Source organism: Callorhinchus milii, unplaced genomic scaffold (genome assembly GCF_018977255.1).
Source record: "Callorhinchus milii isolate IMCB2004 unplaced genomic scaffold, IMCB_Cmil_1.0 Scaffold16, whole genome shotgun sequence".
Lineage (NCBI taxonomy): Eukaryota > Metazoa > Chordata > Chondrichthyes > Chimaeriformes > Callorhinchidae > Callorhinchus > Callorhinchus milii.
This window is the reverse complement of record NW_024704757.1, coordinates 122,501-143,713: the sequence shown is the minus strand read 5'-3', so window position 1 is coordinate 143,713 and position 21,213 is coordinate 122,501. Positions and strand designations below refer to the sequence as shown.

The 21,213-nt window shown below is 43.9% G+C and overlaps 1 protein-coding gene across 2 annotated transcripts in view; it reads right to left on the bottom strand.

Annotated features, from left to right (window-relative positions):
- The window catches only part of LOC103189891 (Na(+)/H(+) exchange regulatory cofactor NHE-RF2), a 65,793-nt gene that overhangs the window by 41,747 nt on the left and 2,833 nt on the right, over nt 1-21,213 (bottom strand). For both annotated transcript variants that reach the window (XM_042340969.1, XM_042340970.1), the window contains exon 2: nt 21,197-21,213. This exon is cut by the window's right edge and continues 211 nt beyond it. In XM_042340969.1, coding sequence (XP_042196903.1) covers nt 21,197-21,213 — 17 coding nt within the window. The remainder of the gene's footprint in view (nt 1-21,196) is intronic.

Sequence of the window (21,213 nt, the reverse complement as noted above, 5' to 3'; positions counted from 1 at the left end):
TTCATTATATATCCAGTGTAAAAGCTGTGTTAAGAGTCCATAAATCAAAGGGAATTCTGGAAGGCAAGGGGCATAGTTGCTGGAATAAAAAAACACATGATTCATGCAGATTGCTTACACTGTGCCATTAATTCCGCTAATTCTGTAGTGTAACACTGCAGGATCAGTGCAGAGATGGTTCTGTTGCCTTCACAAATGCGTTATTGTCCAAACAAAAGGAAACCTTCAAGCAGCCCTCTCGAACATCGTAAGCCTCCCATGCTCTCCTCATCAAAATTCACCTCAAAGTCAAACAAAGAGGCAGCTCATCTCGTTGTTGTTTGTACATCACAGCTGTGTTTGCCTATAGAGTAAAAGGCACTCTATGAAATGCAAGGATTATTTTATAACATTTATTTACTTTCGAATTAATATTCTGTGAAGCGCTTTGAGATTTTGTTAATAATAATCCTTGTATTTGATAAAGCACCTTATCACGTCTCAAAACCCTTCACAGAATATACCATAAAGTGAAGTGACTGTATTTTTGTAGGCAAAATGTGGCACATAAATGCAAATTGTTGTTACAGTGCAGATTGGCAACGTGTTGTGTATTTACTATATGCACACCTCAGCTCGGCCCTCAAACTCAACTACATTCAGAGCTTTATTCACTGGAGCTCGAGGATGCACAATCTCGGCTCAGAAGCCGTCTGGAGATTCACCCCCTCAGCTTCTCTCTGACACCATACACAAGGCCAAGGCCCCTCATGTTTAAGGATGCAGGAAGTGTCTCAGCAAAACCAACCCCACAGGGTGATTCTGCAGACAACAATGGGAGTCACAGTCATGGAGTTATACTTGAAACACGCACCAAAAACCTGCAAAAACTTCTGTTGAGCTGGCTCGAAGAGGTTATTACGATGGGACAAAGTTTCTCAGAATCATCAAACAATTTATAATTCAAGGAGGTGATCTGACTGGAACAGGTCAAGGGGCTCATTTACTTACTTACGTTTTGAAAATGAACTGCATGCAGATCTAAAATTCACTGGTGCAGGGATCCATGCCATGGCAAATACAGAACCAGAAGCTAATGGCAGACAGTTCTTTATTTCGTTGGGACCCACGCAATGGCTTGATGGGAAGCACACCATTTTTGGCCACGTTTTTCCAAGGGATGAGAAGAGTGAATCACATTGGAATGGTGGAAACTAAAGATGGAGATGGACGTGATATGAAAACTCTGAAAGCCTTTCCCCAAAACTGAACAGAGGCTGTTGTTCCCATAAGAAATTCAAACAAAACAATAAATACATTTTAAAAAATAATAATTTGGTCACTCAATCCACAACTGTTTGTGGGACACTGCTGTGCTCAATTGGCTGCCATGTTTCGCCCCAAAATACAGTCAATTCACTTTACAGTATATTCGGTGAAGCGATTGAGAGATCTCAACAATGTAATAAGGCACTATATCAAATCCAAGAATTATTAATATTAGAACAAGGGGATGAGGTAGAAAAATAAACCAATCCTAACAGATACACTGTCTGCCATCGGCAGAGGTCAGCGATGATGAGATTGTCAGCCACATCGAGGTTTTCAATGACTCTGTGGTGGCAGCTTTCCAGTGTCCCTTCGAGAGCTGCACAATGGCCCAATTGTTGGATTGTTACAAAGCACAGAGCATTCCAGAAAACAAGCAACTGTGGCTGCGGGTGGGGGGGGAGGCAGGGAATAAAGCAAACACCCACAGTGTCAGGCACTTACTGCAGCCCACAACCGCTGCCTGCATCCTCGGAGCAAATGCATCAAGCAGTCATTTACATTGGCTGCACATACTATGAGAGGGCTGATGTGTGTATTAGATCTGAGGTCTTATTTTCCATATGATGTCAATGCAATCTGTTTCTTCTTCGAGGGGAATACAACAAGGTGGGAAAGCCTCCAGTTATATCCTATCTGGTCCTCCAGAATAGGAAGCGAACACAGTTGACATTTACAAAGTTCCTTGCACATCAGGAAGATGGCTCAAAGTGCCTCGCAGAGCAAACAGATTCACATTCATGAACCATCTGGTCAAAACAGCCAATTGATGAGCTGGTCGCTGGAAGCTCTCCCCTCTTTTGATTTTGCATTAAGGTTTTATATTGTCACTCACACTACAGGGTGTTCACAAAGTCCTGTTAACTTTCTGTTTTTTTTACTTGCAATGAGTTTTTATTTTCTGTTGCAGATGAGTTGAATGTAGCAATGTTTGATACCAGTAACTTCATCACTCCATCCATGTTACAGCAATGTCGCACTAAACATAGCGACGGATCATTATCTGCCGTGAAAATGATGTCGCTCAATACCGATCATTTGGACGTCTAAATAGTTAAATACTTGAATTGAATACAATGAAATACTTCTAAATACAATTCTTCTACATGTTTCAGTTATTAGTGCACTGTAGAAAAAAAACATGGGGGTAACAGAACTTTGTAAACACCCTGTACACAATGGGTGGATCCGAGAAATGCACAAAGCTTTCAGATCTTATACCATTTTAGAAACACACACACATACACACAAAACCCTGTGTTACTTAGAACTCCAAGACATAATGAATGACTGAGTTGGGTTACCAGGAAGGGCGGTTACGGCCAGGATGTTGGGATTCAAAACAACTCAGTGCTATAGAGGGAGGACAGTAGGGTGGGTATTCTAGAAGGATGAGATCAAATGGGCCAAAGGGCTTTCTTCTTCCAAATTTTGAATTACATCTACAAGCTTCACTGCAGTAATTTAACACAGGGGCCACACATTAGGTTTGAGGTTCAACATCAGGGAATAAATGCGACGTAAACACAATGAGATGGGAGTACTTAATTCTATTTATCAAAGCAAAATTAAGTGTGAAGCACATTATTAATAGTGCACAACAGAAACTGAATCCAACTACCAATACCCACCCTCTCCCCTAGATTAGTTCAAAAAACTTGGCAATACTGCAACGAAGGGAGAAATTCCAGCTAGGTCTAGATTCACTTTATACACGTCATATTTTAGAGCAACCAGAATTGGGCAATTTCAGGTTTTAAAACCGTATCTCTGTAAATACTTTCAAAAACTAGGGAAAACCCTGCTTCATTAACTTAAGGCTGAATTCAACAATTTGCTAAATAATTAATAACTGAATTAATAACAATAATAATCCTTGTTTTTCATATAGCACCTTATCACATCTTACAGAATATACTGTAAAGTGAATTGACTGTATATTTTGTGGGCGAAACACGCTACAGAATTGCTACAGAAATAGGGCAAAATCTAGATCCAGGTGGAATTTCTACTCAATAATTAAGCCTCTCTCTAGAACTCCATCCCTCCGACTCGCTCGCTCCCTTCCTCCTTCCCCATGTTCAAAGCCAATCTCAAGATATTCTTTCATCTCACTGTCATCTTTCCACTCCCCATCCTATTCAGTCCCGCCCCTCTGGCTTGGGTGCCCAGCTAGCAGCGTGAGGTGCTTTGCAATGTCCTCCCAACATTAAAGACAACATAGAAATGTATGTTATATTGTATTGCTATGGAAGATTCTATGTCATTACATGTTAGTTTGAATCACACACCCACAAGCTGCATCACTGCAAATTAATGTAGGAGGCACTAGTTAGAAGACATGCTGTTCCCATTCAGCGAAACTTAATAAGGCAATGGAGGAAATAATCCACTCTAGGCATTTCATGCTCTTTGCTAGAATCAAGAGAAACAGCAACAAGAGCAACACTTGAGGCCTTGCTCATTAAGTAAATGAGGAGCCTCATGATAAATGCAAAACTGGCATTCACCTAAAAAAAACATCCACTGTACTTTACAGTACAATTCTGTGTAGCGCTTTGAGATCTACTCTCAATTTCTCCCAGTGTCCTGACCAGCAATCACTCAGATAAAAGTAGTCATTCGTTTTGGTGCTATTTGTGGGACATTGTTGTGTGCAAAACGTTTGTCTATAAAATAGAAGATCCACTGTGCTTTGCAGTAAATTCCTTGAAGCACTTCAAGACGTCCTTCCGACGTAAAAGGCATGATACAAAATGTAAAGATTATTAATAAGTAATGGACTGCTTCAACAGACTGTGCTCCATTTCCAACCACTGCTCATGTAAAAAGCATCTCACATCCCTCTGTATTGTTAGTTACAGCATTGCCCTCATTTATGCTGATTAACAAGTGATATGACCTTTTGCTATTTATCCACTCAAAGCCTTTTGCAGATTTGAACAATTTTTGCACTTGAGGTGTTAATGAGGCCCATCCAAGACTGTTATCTTCAAACCAAACCCAGCCTCATGTACCTAGTCCATATCAGAGCCAGACAGACAGAGCACAGTTGACTCTACTATGCAGACCCTGTTATCAGTTTATGTACATTCCTGGGTGGGGCGGCTTTACATCCAAACTGATAGAAAACGAACACAGAGTGCGTGAAGAAGTCGAGCAAAGACAAGTGAGAAGCATTTACCCATTCAAATTTGATGTTTGGATATGTGCAAACCTCGTGGAAAAAATACTCCACAGCACACAGTACCTCTATGTCTGGGCGAGGAGGGGTTAATGGGGAAAGAGAAAGAAAAGAAAATGCATGGATGTTTGTGACTGATTGGCCGGGGCAGCAGTCAATTGGAGGGGAGGGAGCGGCGAATTTTAAAAAAATTAGATAGGCACATGCATAGGAGCAAGGAATTGGGATGAGGATGGACAGCTTCTTGAAGCAAACATCGACTATGGAAAAAAAAAGCCCAAATGTCTTCCTACTGCATCATCTGTTTCTATGGTTCTATAGGGGGAAGGTCTGGATTTCATAGTGGAAATTTGGGATGAATATTGCAGAATTTTTCTTTACAATATATATTCTCGAAGCACTCAACACTGCTGGCTGGGCATCCAAATTGGCAGTGGAAGCCAAAGGGGGTGGGGAGAAGAAATTGAAATTGAAAACAAGGTACTAGATTATTCTTGTGGATCTCGGATAGGCAGAGGGGGGGGGGGATAATAATAATAATCCTTACATTTGATATAGCATCTTATCATGTCTTCAAGACATCAAAAGCACTTCACAGAATATACTGTAAAGTGAATTGACTATATTTTGTGGGTGAAATGCGGCAGCCAATTGTGCACAGCAGTGTCACAAACAGTCGTGGGTTGAAGTAAACAATTTTTTTTTGAAGGAATTATTATCCCCGGAAAAGCAATCCGCCAATCGATTAACAACCGGGTTCCTATTTACTGCGAGGTAAACAGAGGTGTGTGGAGTCAGGAAACTTGCCCAACATTTGGCCCTGGGAATCGAACCCAGGTCTCCCGCTTGCGAGGCGACTGTTCTAACCACAGGACTCTACTGTCCAGCTACATGTTCCAGCTACAGACTACAGGGATGCAGAGAAGCTACAACGTACATCCTTTGATGGGAGAACTAAATCTACAACCTACCAGGCAGTAATGCAGAAGAGAAGTCGGATAAAGCCCAGATTATCTCACCTTCCAGAATACCCACCCTGCTCTCCTCCCATTACTGTCAGTAATTGATTGCATAATAAAATTTAATAATCCTTCCATTTGAATAGTCATCGTTGAGATGTCTCAAAGCACCTCACGTGATTTTACTGTTAAGTGTTTTGACTACGTATTTTGTAGGCAAATGCGGCAGCCAATTTAAGCACAGCAATGCCCATGAAGTGAATAAGCAATTTTATTTGGGGGTATTGTTGGCCAGGTAGAATGAAACATTTAATAAGTTACAGGATCTCTGGCTTTACTGGTGCTTATCTTTCACTGACGAGGCAAAAGTTACCCATCGCACATGGTATTCAATTAGTTTATAAATCCAGAGACTGTGTTCTGTCCCTCGATGCACATTCTTGCATTCTCTTATAAATCAGCATGTGTTCAGACAGTGAACTTTAATAGACAGTTTGACATGGACATAATGGCAGAGAATCACAGTTTTGTGCAAATAATCCTGAAACGTAAACACTGTTACCCAGGAGCAAAGAAAGAAACGGAAACAAGGGAATGAAGATCTCTCACAATACTTAATATAATTCTATTTTTTTAAAAAACATATGAAGCAACAGCCTCCCTGCTTATCAAGTGACAATGGGCCTGTAACTTGTTAAATGTTTTATTATGCAATGCAGTCACTAACTCACAGTAAGCTTGATATTGTAATGAAAGGACAGTAGGGCAGTTATTCGGGAAGGATGAGATCACAGACTGTCAGCCTGGTTCAGTTTGTAGCACTCGAGTCAGAAGATCATAGCTTCAAGCCCCACGTCAGGACTTTTAACTCCTAGTCTAGGCTGAGACTGCAATGCACTGCTTTGGAAGTGCACTGTATTGTTAGAGTCCTTTGCATATCTAGTCTTTTGGATGAGATGTTAAACTGAGGTGCCTTCTGCCTGTTCAGTGCACATTAAAGATCCAATGACGCTATTCAAGAAAGAGAAGGGAGTTTCCCTGATGTCCTGGTCAACAATCACCCAAATACAAATAACTTCATGGTTTTTGGGGGACATTCCTGTGCGCAAATTGGCTGCCAGTTCACCTACAAAAACAATGACTGCACTTCACAGTAATTATTGTGAAGTGCTTTGAGACATATACAACAACAACAACAAGATTCCATTTATAAAGCGCCTTTCACGTCAGGAGGACGTCCCAAGGCGCTGCACAGTTGGGTCATGACCCGAGCAGGGGGGAAATGGTCAGGGTGAGGGGAGGGAAGGGAGGGAGCGAGGAGGGGGGAAATGGTCAGGGTGAGGGGAGAGAAGAGAGGGAGCGAGGAGGGGGTAGAGAGGCGAGAGGGGAGCTGAAGGCACGGTCAAAGAGAAAGGTCTTGAGACCGGCCTTGAAGGAGGAGAGGGAGGAAGCGACGAAGGCACTGGGGGATAGAGTTCCAGAGCCTCGGGGCTGAGAGGCTGAAGGCCCGACCACCGATGGTAGGGCGGTTGGGGCGGGGGACGTGGAGCAGACCGGAGCCGGAGGAACGGAGGGTACGGGCAGGTAGGTAGGGGGATAGTAGGTTGGAGAGGTAGGAGGGAGCGAGGCCGTGAATGGCCTTGTAGGTGAGGATGAGGATCTTGAAATCAATCCTCTGGGGGATGGGGAGCCAGTGGAGGCGAGCGAGGGCGAGGGTGGGAGTGATGTGGTCCCGAAGCCTGGTGCGGGACAGTACACGAGCTGCAGAGTTCTGAATGACCTGCAGCTTGTGGAGGGAGGGCCGGGAAGGCCGGCGAGGAGAGAGTTCCCATAGTCCAGCCTTGAGGTGACAAAGGCGTGAACCAGGGTTTCAGCAGCGTGAGGGGTGAGGTAATGCCGTAGTCTGGCGATGTTCCGGAGGTGATGGAAGGCGGTGCCAGTTGTGGTGCGGATGTGAGGGAGAAAGGACAGCTCAGGGTCGAACAAAACCCCGAGGTTCCTGACTGGCTTTGAGAGGTGGAGAGTGCAGCCTTGGATGCTGATGGTGTCAGCGCCTGAGGTGCGGAGGCGCTGACGTGAGCCAATCAGGAGGGCCTCGGTTTTTCGCACGTTGAGCTGAAGAAAGTTGTCTCTCGTCCAGGACTCGATGTCGGACAGGCAGCTGTCAGGACATCGGGGGTCGTGGAGTTGAGAGTAGAGGAGGAAAGGTAGAGTTGGGTGTCATCCGCATACATGTGGAAGTTAACTCCATGTCTGCGGATGATGTCACCAAGGGGGAGCATATAGAGGGTGAAGAGGAGGGGACCGAGGACAGAGCCCTGAGGGACACCACATGAGACAGTACGGGGGGGGGGAGGAGAAGCCATTCGTCGAGACAAAGTGAAGACGGTGAGAAAGGTACGACCTAAACCATTCAAGGACAGTGCCTTGAAGGTTGAGGTGGGAGGACAAGCGGTGGAGTAGGATAGCGTGGTCGACCGTATCGAATGCTGCCGATAGGTCGAGGAGGACGAGGAGGCAGAGGGAGCCCTGGTCACAGATGGTCAGGATATCATTGGTGACCTTGACCAGGGCAGTTTCTGTGCTATGGGCAGCACGGAAACCTGACTGAAGGGGTTCGAAAAGAGAATGGGTGGAAAGGAAAGAGCGCAGTTGGGAGGCGACAACTCTTTCCAGGACCTTGGAGAGAAAGGGGAGGTTGGAGATGGGCCGGTAGCTTGATAGCTGCGACGCATCAAGGGAGGGTTTTTTCAGGGTGGGCGTGATGGTGGCAGTTTTTAAGGGAATGGGGACAGAGCCAGAGGAGAGGGACAGGTTGATGATGTCAGTGATATGTGGGGCAAGAAAGTGGAGCTGGGAGATAAGGAGTGGAGTGGGGATGGGGTCAAGGGAGCAGGTGGTTGGTTTTAGGGATAGGATGAGTTCAGTGACAGAGGGTGGGGAAACGGGTACGAAGGTGTGTAGGGGAGGATGGGTAGGAGTCGGAGTGTGGGAGTGAGGGGGTGGGGGGTTGGTGGATGTTGGAGGGGAAGTGACCGCGGAGCGGATTCCCTTGATCTTGGATTCAAGGAAATCCAGCATCTCCTCGCAGTGAAGGTTGGAGGAGATGACCTGCGCGGGGTGGCGGGGGGGACGGAGGAGTCGGGTTGTGGTGGAAAACAGTAGCCTGGGGTTGTTCTTCGCCTCCAGGATTATCCTGGAGTAGAAGGACGACTTGGCCGAGGCTAGAGTGGAGCGGTAAATTTTGAGGAGGTCCAGCCAGATTTGTCGGTGGACCGTTAGGCCAGATTTGACACAGGTGCGTTCAGCAGCCCGCACCTGGCTTTTCAGTGAGCGGAGGTGGGTGGTGTACCAGGGGGGGGAGCGGGAGTAGGAGACAGTGCGGGAAGTGATGGGGGCAAGAGTATCGAGTGTGGAGGAGAGGGTATTGTGGAGGAGGGAGAGAGGAGAAGAGGGGTCGGTGAGGGTTGAAGGCCAGAGGGAGAGGAGTTCAGAGGACTCCAAGGCATCGGTTAGGGATTGTGGGGGTAACTTCTTCCAAGGGCGGTAGAAGATGGTGGTGGGTCTGGTGGAGGTGGGGAGGGGGGTGGAGGTGGTGAAGGAGATGAAGTAGTGGTCAGAGATGGCCTTGTCGGTAATAGTGACATCCGAGACACTGAGGCCCCGGGTGATCACCAAATCGAGTGGGTGGCCGTGACTGTGAGTGGGGGAGTTTATGTGTAGGAGAGGTTGAGTGAGGAGAGCAGGGAAGAGAAGTCTGTGGAGATGGAGCAGGAGGGGGTGAAGTGTAGGTTAAAGTCGCCCAGGATGATGAGGCGATCAGAGCAGAGGCAAAGAGATGTGAGGAGTGTTGAAATGTCAGAGATGAAGGTGGGAGAGGTTTTAGGGGGCCGGTAGAGGAGGAGGATTTTAAGGGAGAGGAATGAGGGGTGGGAGAGGGTGAGGTGCTCAAAGGAGGGGAAAGACCCAGAGGAGTAGGGATAAGATGTGATAAGCACTAAATCAAATGAAAGTATTTATTAATAGAATAACAGAAGAAGATCATTGGGTCATCATACCTATGCTGTGTAACTGAAAGCTGTGCGTTTCATACTATTCTCTCGCCTTTTCCCCAAAACCTATTCATAGAATTAGAATAAATTATAACCATACACCAACAAGAAATTGGGTCGAGATGGCTCACCGGTTAAACTCATTACCTGTAACGGAGTAATCAGGCTGAATTGCCCGTTTCCATGCTATAGCACTCTATGTATGTAAAAACGACGACCTCCATCAAACTGCTTGACTATTGAAGAGTATCAAGGTCTTCAGTCTCCAGCCATTGGCTATTGTGGGGCCTCAGCCAAGTCAAATTTAATGTCCAATCTGTCTATACATTTCTTATCACAAGATCAGTTTGGATGAAGAAAGCTCTTTGACCCATTTGACCTCATTCCCCCACCCCAATCCCTCCAGAATAGCCACCATGTCCTCCCATCACAGCATCAAGCTGTGTTATAAATACAACCTTCCTGGCAACCTGTTGTGGCCCGATTACAGCTGATCTTGGACACTTGCGGTCATCTACTGTGAATGTACTGCCCAGCCTGTGACAACTATCCTTCAAACACTGAAGTAACCACTAGTTACTAGTGGTAACCACTACAGGGCCCACAATAGTGGGCCGGCAGTTATGGAAAACAAAAGTGGCAGCTTGGGAGGCAATGCAAACCGAAGTCTGGTGACTGCCTGCAGCTTATCCCTGTTCATAGACACATCCTAAGGCCAACAATAGGGTGTGCAATGAGGTCAGGATGTTACTGCCCAGTGATCATCTGTGGCAGCAGTCGGGGACACAATCAGTGGGTAGCAGCAACCCTGAGGATCAGCAGATACTTGACTCCAATTTAAAAAAGTCCCACACCCACCTAGACACCCATAAGCACACATGAACACATAGAACCAAGAGAGTACAGATCTATATGTCAATGGTATGCAGGCTATCTGGCTTAGACAGAGCTCAACAGTAGAGCCCATGACGCTATTGGAAAAAGAGAAGGGAGTTTCTCCCGGTCTCCAGATACTCTAGATAACTTGCTTGCTCAATGTTTATGGGAATCTTGCCATGTGTAAGTGGATGCAGCGTTTGTCTATAAAAGCCTAAATCAAATAGAAGGATCATTATTACAATAACCTGACGGAAAAGGTTTCCAATTAAAAACAGTCTCAAGTGGAAGATCTCCTACAATGGTTGTGTAGAACATATTCGAGCTGTTATTGCTGTGTCCTTAGACTCCTTCAAAAGACCTAGATAAAGTAAAGAAGATCCTTCAATTGTCAGCCAACCCCATGTAGGATCCACAGGCAGGCAGGCAGTCAGTGAGTCATCAGTCAGTCAGTCAGACAGACAGACATATAGCTCGTCCTGCATCTGACCAGCTTCGTACCCAATGTTCTGCTGTGGCAGTCAATGCAAAACATACTTATTTGTTAAGTCCATATTACGGTCCTTGAAAGGCATTTCAAAGACGTTGACAAGCTCTTCAATTAATTCTAGAAATTAAGCATCGTACAAGTGTAAAACTCCACTTTCCTCACCACAACAATTGGACAGTCAAGAATGCGCATCCAAGCTGTGGGTTGGGCTCAGGAGGAATGGAGGGTAGCGGTAGAAAGGTGACCGGAAGCACGGTCGAAGAGAAAGGGACCCTCACGGTAAAGATGAAGAGCAATGTGAAGAATTTGTATTCTACTACACCCTACTGGCGTGCATCACAAGAGAGGTTCAGATAGTGAAGACCTACGGTTCATTCGAACTTCGCCCTCCAGAATATCCAACCACCCATCACAGCGTCAAGCTTTCGTTTTTGAATCAAGCATCCATTCCTGGTAAACCTGGTAATACATGAATTACCCACAAATATACAGTCAATTCACTTTACAGTATATTCTGTGAAGCGCTTTGAGACGTCTAGAAGACGTGAAAAGCGCTATGTCAAATGCAAGGGTTATTATTATTATTACCTGTGAAACAAAATTGTAAAAAATACCAAAAAAGAATCTTTGCATTTGATATGGCGCTGCTCACATCAGCAGATGTCTCAAAGTATCTGGTGGGATTTACTGTACAGTATAGTGACCATGGACCTGTGCCTTTTTGTTTTGCTGCTTTGGCACATCGGAAAGTACTGCTCTACTTCTCTACAGGCTCTGTGTTGGAACTGAGCAGTTATTCTTTTTGAGCAGGAGCCAACAAGATCCCAATATGACAGCACTGGAAGAGTATCAATCGTAGCTATGCTGTCCTTCATTTTTATCATGATCTTCATTAACAACAACAAGATTCCATTTATAGAGCGCCTTTCACGTCGGGAGGACGTCCCAAGAGATAACAGGAGATAAACACTTGCAGCGACCAGCAATAAAACTGCAACGCACTCCATAACTACCATCAGGAGAGTTGTACTGTACTCAGTTCCCTAGTCCTCCCAGTTAGCAAAAATAATATTTATACGCAAAACTATCAGCAAAACTGTCCAGGATGTATTGTAAACAACAAAAGAGAACTGGATGGTATATGCACTCCTTTCAACTGGTGGGATCGAAGTTTGCATCCACCCAATACCTAATGGGATTAGTCGCCTAAGATTTGGGGCCTCAAAACAGATATCAGATCTCCATTGTGACGCACCCAGCACCAAATCAGACAATTTGGCAGCGTTAGGAGTCCTTTCTGTACAGTATAAATTGTTATCAACAGACAACACAAGTTCTCTTGGGAAGTGGATTACAATTGGTAAATCAATATCTCCAATCCGTTCCAATTTCTATTATGATGGAGTGATTGTTGATTCCTTTCTCGTTAACAGTGGCTTGGGACGTCCTCCCAACACGAAAGGTGCTACATAAATGCAATTTGTTGTTGTTAGTATGGTCTTAACATGTTAAGATGTGGCATATATCTGTACCTTATTGAATATAGGGTTTAGGGGAATGCCCTCCCTGGCTACCTATTCCAGGGGTTACTTTACCTTGTTAGAGGCTGAATCAAGGCAGGGCTTGACTGCCCTAAATGCAGCTGCCAGCACCAAATCCAAAGAGACGACAGAGCCTCTCAAAGAGAATGGGACCCTGTGCACTTTGCAATGGCTGGTGCTGCAGTTTCCAGTGACACTGGAAATCCTATACATCAGGATTGCTGGGAAAGCCTCCTGAGCCCATATCTAGATTCAACAGAGTCCTATAAAATCCAGGAAACCTCATAAAAAGTTCTGCCTTACATAGTTCAACCATGTGCCCTACATTACTGCCAATTTCATACTGTGGTACCATAAAAGTAGTTTAACCTACAATTTCCACACGACCAAGGTGCAAAGTTATTTTGTGGAGGAGCAACAAAAACAGAAATGGGAAAACAATTTTTTTAAAAAAGGTTATGAACCTTCACAACTTCAGTTTTGCTGAAGAGAAAGCTGCTCAGCAAAAAATAAATTTCTAATCATTGTTTTCCAAGGGGAACTTTTAAAAATATATATTTATTATATATTTATTTTATCGATAAACAAATCTATTTCCTCTTCATCAGTTAAAAACCATACAACAGAGGCACTGAATTTGTTGAAGACATATGTTCACAAGTAGAGAAACAGCAAATCCCGAAGGTATTTGCATTACAGTAAGTAAATTGAAAGAAAACTTAATTCAATGATTAGACACATGACATTCATTAGCCACAAAACCTAGTTTACTATTAAGAGCTCTGGATTTGGCAACTCAACACAAGCCTGCCTGGCTCTCCCAAGAGGGTTGGGATCAATTTCTACGTCAAATCACTCAATTCCTTCCATTTCCTGTACAAATGCCAGTAACAGTCTACAAGGAGTTTTCAATCACGTTTCCCTACCCCCTCAAATCCAACTCTTTCTTTCATGACCTCGATTTGGGGATGACATTGCCCCATAGAAAGGCTGTCAGGGCTGTGTGCACTGAGGCCTCAGGATGGGTCAGTCAATTAAATGGATTCTCCCACGAGGCTGGATAACGGATGAGAGCGGTGATGGAGCGCAAGGGAGAGAGGGAATTAATATGGAGAAGGTTCAGTCCTGGGGAACTCCTCAGTCAATGGAGAAATCAACAAAAGACACAGAGAGGAGATCAGAGAGGAAGTTCACATAAAAATATATCTCAAAAGTGATTTTACAAAAGAAACTTGATCAGAAATCTTGATCTGTGAATTTTATTATACAGGTAAATTAGCGGCAGATAATAAAAAGCACTAGCTAATGAGACGAGAAGGCAAGTTAATCTGAATGTAGGGATAAATTTGGACGAAGAGGGGAATATAAGGCAGGAATAACCAAGAGAAAGAGATCTCACACTTAATTGTATCCACCTCTATCACCAGGCAAAGAAAAGCTAAAATTAATAACACAATGTAAGATGATCTGGAAATAGTGGACGGAATGGTGGAGGGGAACAGGGGAAAAAACACATCATCCACACAACTCAATAATTGGCATTGGTAACAAGTTACAAATCTGTCATTCAGACCTTCCAGTCTATTCATTTTGATTCAGTGTTTTAAAGTACAGTACAGCCTGAACTTACACATTACAATTTCTTTGACAATTTGTCCCTGAATGGGAGTCCCACAACCGCACGATGCAAATCCCAGCTTAATAAAGACAAATCACAAGTGAAATGCTGACAGGTTTGGGTTCAGACATTTCAGTGAGTGTGGGACTCATTGAGAGGCCAGTGCTGGGGAAATTGAAACACTTCAATACATTTTTTCCTTTTTTCATTACTCTAAGCACACTCAGGACAGATATTTGCATCTCCACAAATGGCTTCTCCTCCAGCCCCCGCAGCGTCTCGTGGCTCTGGGCTCAAGGCTCTGTCCTCGGTCCTCTCCTCTTCACCCTGTACATGCTCCCTCTTGGTGACATCAACATGTACGTGGATGACACCCAATTCTATCTCCCAGCCTCTACCCGACTCCAGGACCCACTTCCGTCCTGACAGAATGTCTGTCAACATCAAGTTCTGGATGAGAGCTAATTTTCTACAGTTGAACGTCAACAAGACTGAGGCTCTCCTGATTGGCTCACACCAGCGCATCTGCACCTCAGGCCCTGGCAGCATCAGCATCCACATTCCATCTCACCAAGCCAGTCAGGAACCTGGGCGTCTTGTTCAACCATCAACTGACTTTCTCCTCCACATCCATGCCATGATTCGCTCTGCCTTCTCCGACCTCTGCAACATTGCCCGACTCCACCGCTGCCTCACCCCCCAGGCCGCCGAAACCCTCATACATGCCTTCATTATATCCAGACTCGACTATGGCAGGCTCAACTGTGCCGAAGCATGGTTGGGAAGCCTCGTTGGCCAGAACTCTGCAGCTTGTGACCTCTCCCGCACCAAGTTCTGTGACCCCCTCACACCCACCCTCTTCCAGCTCCACTGGCTCTCCATCCCTCAGAGGATTGAGTTCAAAATCCTCGTCCTCACCTTCAAGGACCTTCATGGGCCTTTTCCCCCTTCTACCTCTCCAACCTGCTAACCCCTTATCAACCTGTCCGTTCCCTCCACTCAAAATGCTCTGGCCAGATCAATGTCCCCCGCCCAGCCCACCCCACTAGGGTCGGACCTTCAGCCTCTCTGTCCCCACCCTCTGGAACTCCATCCCCCATTCCCTTCCCCTCGCTCCCTCCCTTTCTCCTTCAAGATATGCCTCAAGATCCTCCTCTTCGAACTTTGGCCACCCTTACCCTGATCCCACCCACCCGCACCAGCTCGGGTCCTAATCCCTGAGTGTTCAGCAACTTGGGACATCCTACTGATGTGAAAGCCGCTTTAAAAATATAATTTTGTATATCATCGGGCTCAGACACACAGTAAAGCTTCTAAAAATACACCCAACAAAGACCCTGTTACAATGCAAGGGAAATTGTGGACTGGCTGAATTCCTGGAGCAGTTTGTATCAAAAAACTTAATAATAAACCTTGCATTTGATGTATCACTCGTGAAAACATATTCACAACTTCACAGGAGATACTGTAAAGGATGCGTTTCAGACAGAGAAAACCCATTATAGCCTGATCAGTCCAATGTCTCAGCGGCCAGACTTTACAAAGGAGACTTGAAAATATCATCGGGTTGTTGCTGATGCCACTTCACTTCATTCAGGAATTGATATCAGCAGCAACTTGATAATCCAGAATGCAGTGCCAGCCTGGCACAGTGGGAGCACTCACACCTCAGAGTCAGGTTGTGCGTTTAAGCCCCACGTCGGGCCTTGGAATCACATAGATTAAGCTGATGCTTCAATGCAGTGCTGAGGGTGTGTTGAGATGCCAAACCAAGGTCACATCCGCTTGTTCAGGTGGAGGTTAAATATCCCATGGCATTATTCGAAAAGAGAAAGGAGTTTCTCGGTGTCCTGGCTGCCAATCCCCCAAATAAAATTGATCATTTGGGGGATAACTGGCCTTTTATATGGGACATTGCTGTGCTCAACTGGCTGCTGCATTTCCCCCACAAAATACAGTCACCCCACTTTACAGTGTATCCTGCGAAGCGCTTTGTGAGATAGTGATGGGTTTCTGCGCATTATCGACACATGGCTGACCGAAAGCATAAAAGCATTTGCGGTGGATAGAACTATCCCCCATGAGGAGCACCTGCTGTATTCTTACTCGCTCAGATTAGACCCAAAAGCTGCCAACTCTGAGAGCACTTCGGGTTATGCAACTTGTTTACATTAAGTGAGGACAGACAGTGCTCAGCATCTGCTTTTTGTTAGGATGATTCAAGCAGCTTGGCAAATCAGCCATAGAACTACAATTTCAAAAAAATTAAAACAAAAAAATGTTAGTAATTTTTATTTAGAGGGTGGGGTAAATACCCTGGAATTTATATGAACTGCATGCAAAGCTACATTGAATTAGCATGCAACATGCTTTGTATCTACACACACCAATTATCAGGTCTAACTATATCCTGTGAAGGATTAGAGAACACTGGGCAAGGTGGTCACAGAAAAGACACACACATTCATGCACAGCAGTTTTCCATTTAATCCTACAGGAAACTGCTCATATTTCAGTGTTTTTCTAGCAGATATTCCATAGAGCGTGTTGGTAAAGGTTTATTACAAGATCACAAGGCTGGCTTGAGCGAAGAAGGTCCTTCAACCCATCTGATCCAGTCCCTCCAGGTAGCCCACCCTCCCATCACAGCATCCAGCAACCTCTTAACTGAGTCCAGAATTTTAGCCTTAGTCACTTATTATTATTATTATTCTGGCAACCTGTTCCAGGAAGTCATTAATTACCCTTTCAGTAAACAAAAACTTCTGTATCTATCCTGAAATTATCCTTTACAACTCTTAACCTATATCCTGTTGTACTACTGTACAGTAAAGTATTGTTCTGGGTTTATTTTTTCAATACCCATTAAAGTTTTATACATTTCTATGAGGTCCCCTCAGAGTTGTTTTCTCTCAAGCCTGAGGAGCTAGGGCTTGTCTAATCGTTGTGCATTCCTCCAGTACTGGGGATCATCCTCATTGCTCGCCTCTGCACTGCTTCCAGGGCCTGTTGTGGTACATAATAGAGGTAACCCCAGCACTGCAATAGAGCTGCCCAATGTGGGGCATGAACCCACAGCTTTGGGCCCCAAGGTGGATGTTCTACCAACTGAGCCAGGCTGACACACAATAAGAGACTGTTATGTGAACAAATCACTTGCGAATTGCAGGAAATCCTGACATCATCATTTCGGGACCTTAGCTTTCAAACATTTGTGCATCAAATAACGGATGGATGTTTCATTCCTCATGAGACAGAATAACTTGGCAAATCTCCTCTGGGGAAGAGCAAAGAGGTGATAGTTCTCACTGGAATGCTTGATCTTTATAAACAACTGCTGTGACCTTAGCAGGAATCAGATTTTTGAGCTAAATATAATTAAAAGCAGGCCTGATCACAATGGGGATTTAAAAATGTTAAGCAGTTTAATGGAGGATGGTTTTGTGTTTCTGTGTGTGTGTGTGTGTGTGGTGGGCGGGGAGAGGACACACAAACTGATGACAACACAACCAGGCAGATTTCATCACATCACTATCACAACAAAAATAACTAATTCTTCAATCTTCCTCTTTACATAGCTCCCCATTCACCCCCCACACATTAAACTACTTGCTAATGGTACCAAGCTTTTAGGCCAAACAACCAGTGTAGGAGATGTATACATTCAAAGGTTTCTGGGATTCAAAAAGGGGTAAATAAATGTAAGGTAACGCATTGTGGGGATTCCATTAGCAAAAGAGAGAAAAAATCTGGATGAAACGGTGACAATTCACCTCTAGGCAGATTGAAGCTACCAAATCAGCATGGCACACATACCTCAAACCACATTTGGCTGAGTCAAAGCAGGTTTTTCAAATCTGCTGCAGTTTAGTATCATGACGCCTGGAATACTGTGTGCAATGTTGTAGGCCCACTGCAACTGCATCAATGCACTGGGAATAATTCAGCAAAGAACACACACGATTCAGATAACAGCCTCTTGTTTTAATAACTCAGCAACAGAACTCGCCTTCAATGGAAATCAGGAGAAACTTGCTTTTCTTTAAGTTACAATCACATTATTTCATTTCATCGGGAACACAGCTCCCGAATATTAAGGAGTCCCAGGCTAAATGTGAGATTAGAAACTGCTAACAAAACATAACAAACTACCACTCCCGCCCGGTCACCTGCTCTATCCTTGGCCCCTTCTTTTCCTTATCTACTTTTTTTTTCCCTTTCGGCGATGTGAATCAAACATGGAGTCAATGCGTATGCCAATGACACCCAAATCTACTTCTCATCCTCCAGCTACAACTCTCATCTGCTGATGTCCTGTCAGCTTGTTTATGCCTTATAAATCTGGTTTGGAAATGGGAATGAGTTAAATTAATGATCCTTAATAATCCATGCATTTGATATATATTTAGATGATAGAGATCTGTGGAACTGGATGGGACCAAGGCAATGCTATGCCAAAGAGCAAACTGGTCAAGGCTGAAGACACATTCTAAAGTTTGCTCAATTCATCTCCAGAGAACGGGAAGGAACCTTGTGAGATTGACTGGGTTGAGTGGTACAATAGAAAGATGTGCCTTGCTGAATCAAGTGATGAAAATCCAAAGGCAATACCATCAAAAAGAACTGAAACATTTTATTTCATTTTATTTTGGGACGTCCTCCTGACGTGAAAGGCGCTTTATAAATGGAATCTTGTTGTTGTTGTTGTTGTATTTTTTAAGAAGGATAAAACTTTTTAGTTTAGAGGGATCAAAAGCACGACCTGGCAGAAAATCACAGCAGGCAGAAGACTGAAGATTGATTGGTGATTTGAACATTTATGAGGTTTAAGAGTACAGGGAAAGAGCAGGAAATGGTTTCTTCAAATTACAGTATATCATTTTCACAAAACCCCTCCATGAATTCTGTCCCCTCCCCATTTGACAAAAGTCTACAACAACAATTTGCATTTATTTAGCGCCCTTCAAGCAGCACTAAATCTCGGGATGCTGTATATTCACTTTACAGTATATTCTGTGAAGGGGATAGAGACATCTCGAAGACATGAAACATGAAAGACATGATGATATATCAAATGCAAGGATTGTTATTATTATAATAGTGGCAGAGTTTGATGCCGAGCAAGAGAGAATGAGGAGAATGGTGACCATAGATAGGCGCGATCAAAGTCCAATCTAACAGTATACAGGGAATAAATAAATGGAGTGAAGCATCATAAACCATATCTGCAATAGCAGGCAGGAGTTAGTCAATATATTTTTTTAAAAAAGAAAAAGTAGCTGCCTCATCTACAAATGCTTGGTTCCTGAATGCAGCAGGTCAATGAATATAGTTTTGATTGGCACATTTATTCAATCAATTAAACGACTAATTGAGTTAAAGATTCCATGGCATTATTCAAAAAGAGAAGGGCGTTTCCTCTGGTGTCCTGGCCAACAATCCACTAGATAAAAATTGGTCACTTAGTTATTGTGAGTGTCGTGTGCAAATTGGCTGCCGCGTTCACCTACAAATAGATACTCACTACCCATTACAATAAAATCCTGCACAGTGCTTCGAGACATCCTCCTGACTTGAAAATCACTATATCAAATACAAGTATTATTATTATTGACATTTGCAGATCCTTCCAGTAAAAGAAAATACCCCTCCTTTGTTATTTTATGAACAGTTTCCAAAGTTAATGAGAAGTGGGATTTTGCTGAAATTTAGACTAAAGATCATTCAACACAAAGTGTGGTCACCTGCATTCCTTCACTAAAGACTTCATTACTCAGTTACTAGCCTCTGTTTTCACAATGTGGAATCAATTTCACAAATTACTTCCTTCCTCCAATAGGGCCACAAGAAACAACTGTAGTTTCTGTGATCCCTCATTCATTTACAGACTAACTTGAAACAGTGCAACTAACATGAAATTAAGAGAAAACTGCATTTCATATAGAGTAGTGCTTTTCACAAAGGCAGGACATCTCAAAGCACTATGTAAGGTTTACTGTAAAGTGTAGTGACTGTGTATTTGTAGGCAAACATGGCAGCCAATTTGCACACTGCATTGTCCCACAAACAGTCTTGATATAAATGAAGTGTAGTGCAAATTGTACCTAGGGGACTGCTGACCAGGAGACTTCGAGAAACACCCTTCTCTTTCGAATAGCACCACAGGATCTTTAAAGAATGCCTGAAAAGGTTTAACATCTCTTCCAGTACTGCCCTGTCAACCACACCCAGTGGTGGCTAATCTGTGACCCTTGGGCCAGGACAACCTCACTGTAACATAGCTCACTAGAGTGTAGGTCTGGAGAGAACGCTAGTTCTATCACACTTATCAGAAGCGTAATACACAGATGACACAGAATTGTCGGCCATTTATTTGTGGCTCCTGTTATAACCACTGGGTCTAATTTGAAGCACCCAAAACACAGGGGCTATCGTGTACTTTACCTCTATGTTTTGTGTTGATTTCGGAAGGTCACCTATAAGTTACACAGTCACTACACTTCACAATCAATCTTCCGAGACATTTTGAGACATCCTCTCAATATGAAAGGCACAATATCAAATGCAAAGATTATTAATTACCAGTAATAATATTATTAAAGTCTGGTGTCCATATTAACATTGATCACTCCATGTGGATAAACTCTCTTCAAAACTAAGAGTATAGACGATTTGCAATAGTGTAGGGCAATTTGCATGACTGTTTAGAGTCAGGCTCCGCCACCGTTAAGCGCTTTGAGATCCTACCATGCATGAAGGAAGCTATATAAGCGCAATTTAGCTGACTGATCCCAGGCATCTTAAATGCCCAATTTCCAACACTTGGTAAAGACTTCTTGCTTGCTTAATTTTCTTTTGATTTAAAACTCATTCTAATCAAACCTGCCCAACCAATTGTGGCTGAGGATTCCTTGCAAACCCATGACAAAGCAACACAAGTAAAGCCCATCCCTTGCCCCGCTTTCCATCTGCAACCCATCTCCACAGCCGTCTTGAACAAAGCAACTGTTTATTAACTTCAAAAGGCAAAACAATAGATTCCAGGCTGTGGTGGTGGGAGGGGAAGCCTTGATAGATTTTTCAGAGGTAAATGTTGAAGAATCACTTTTAGAAACTAACCCTAACCCCCACCCCTCAAACTTCCCAATCTTTCGATGAGTTTCCTTACCTTCTTGATGCTGTTGA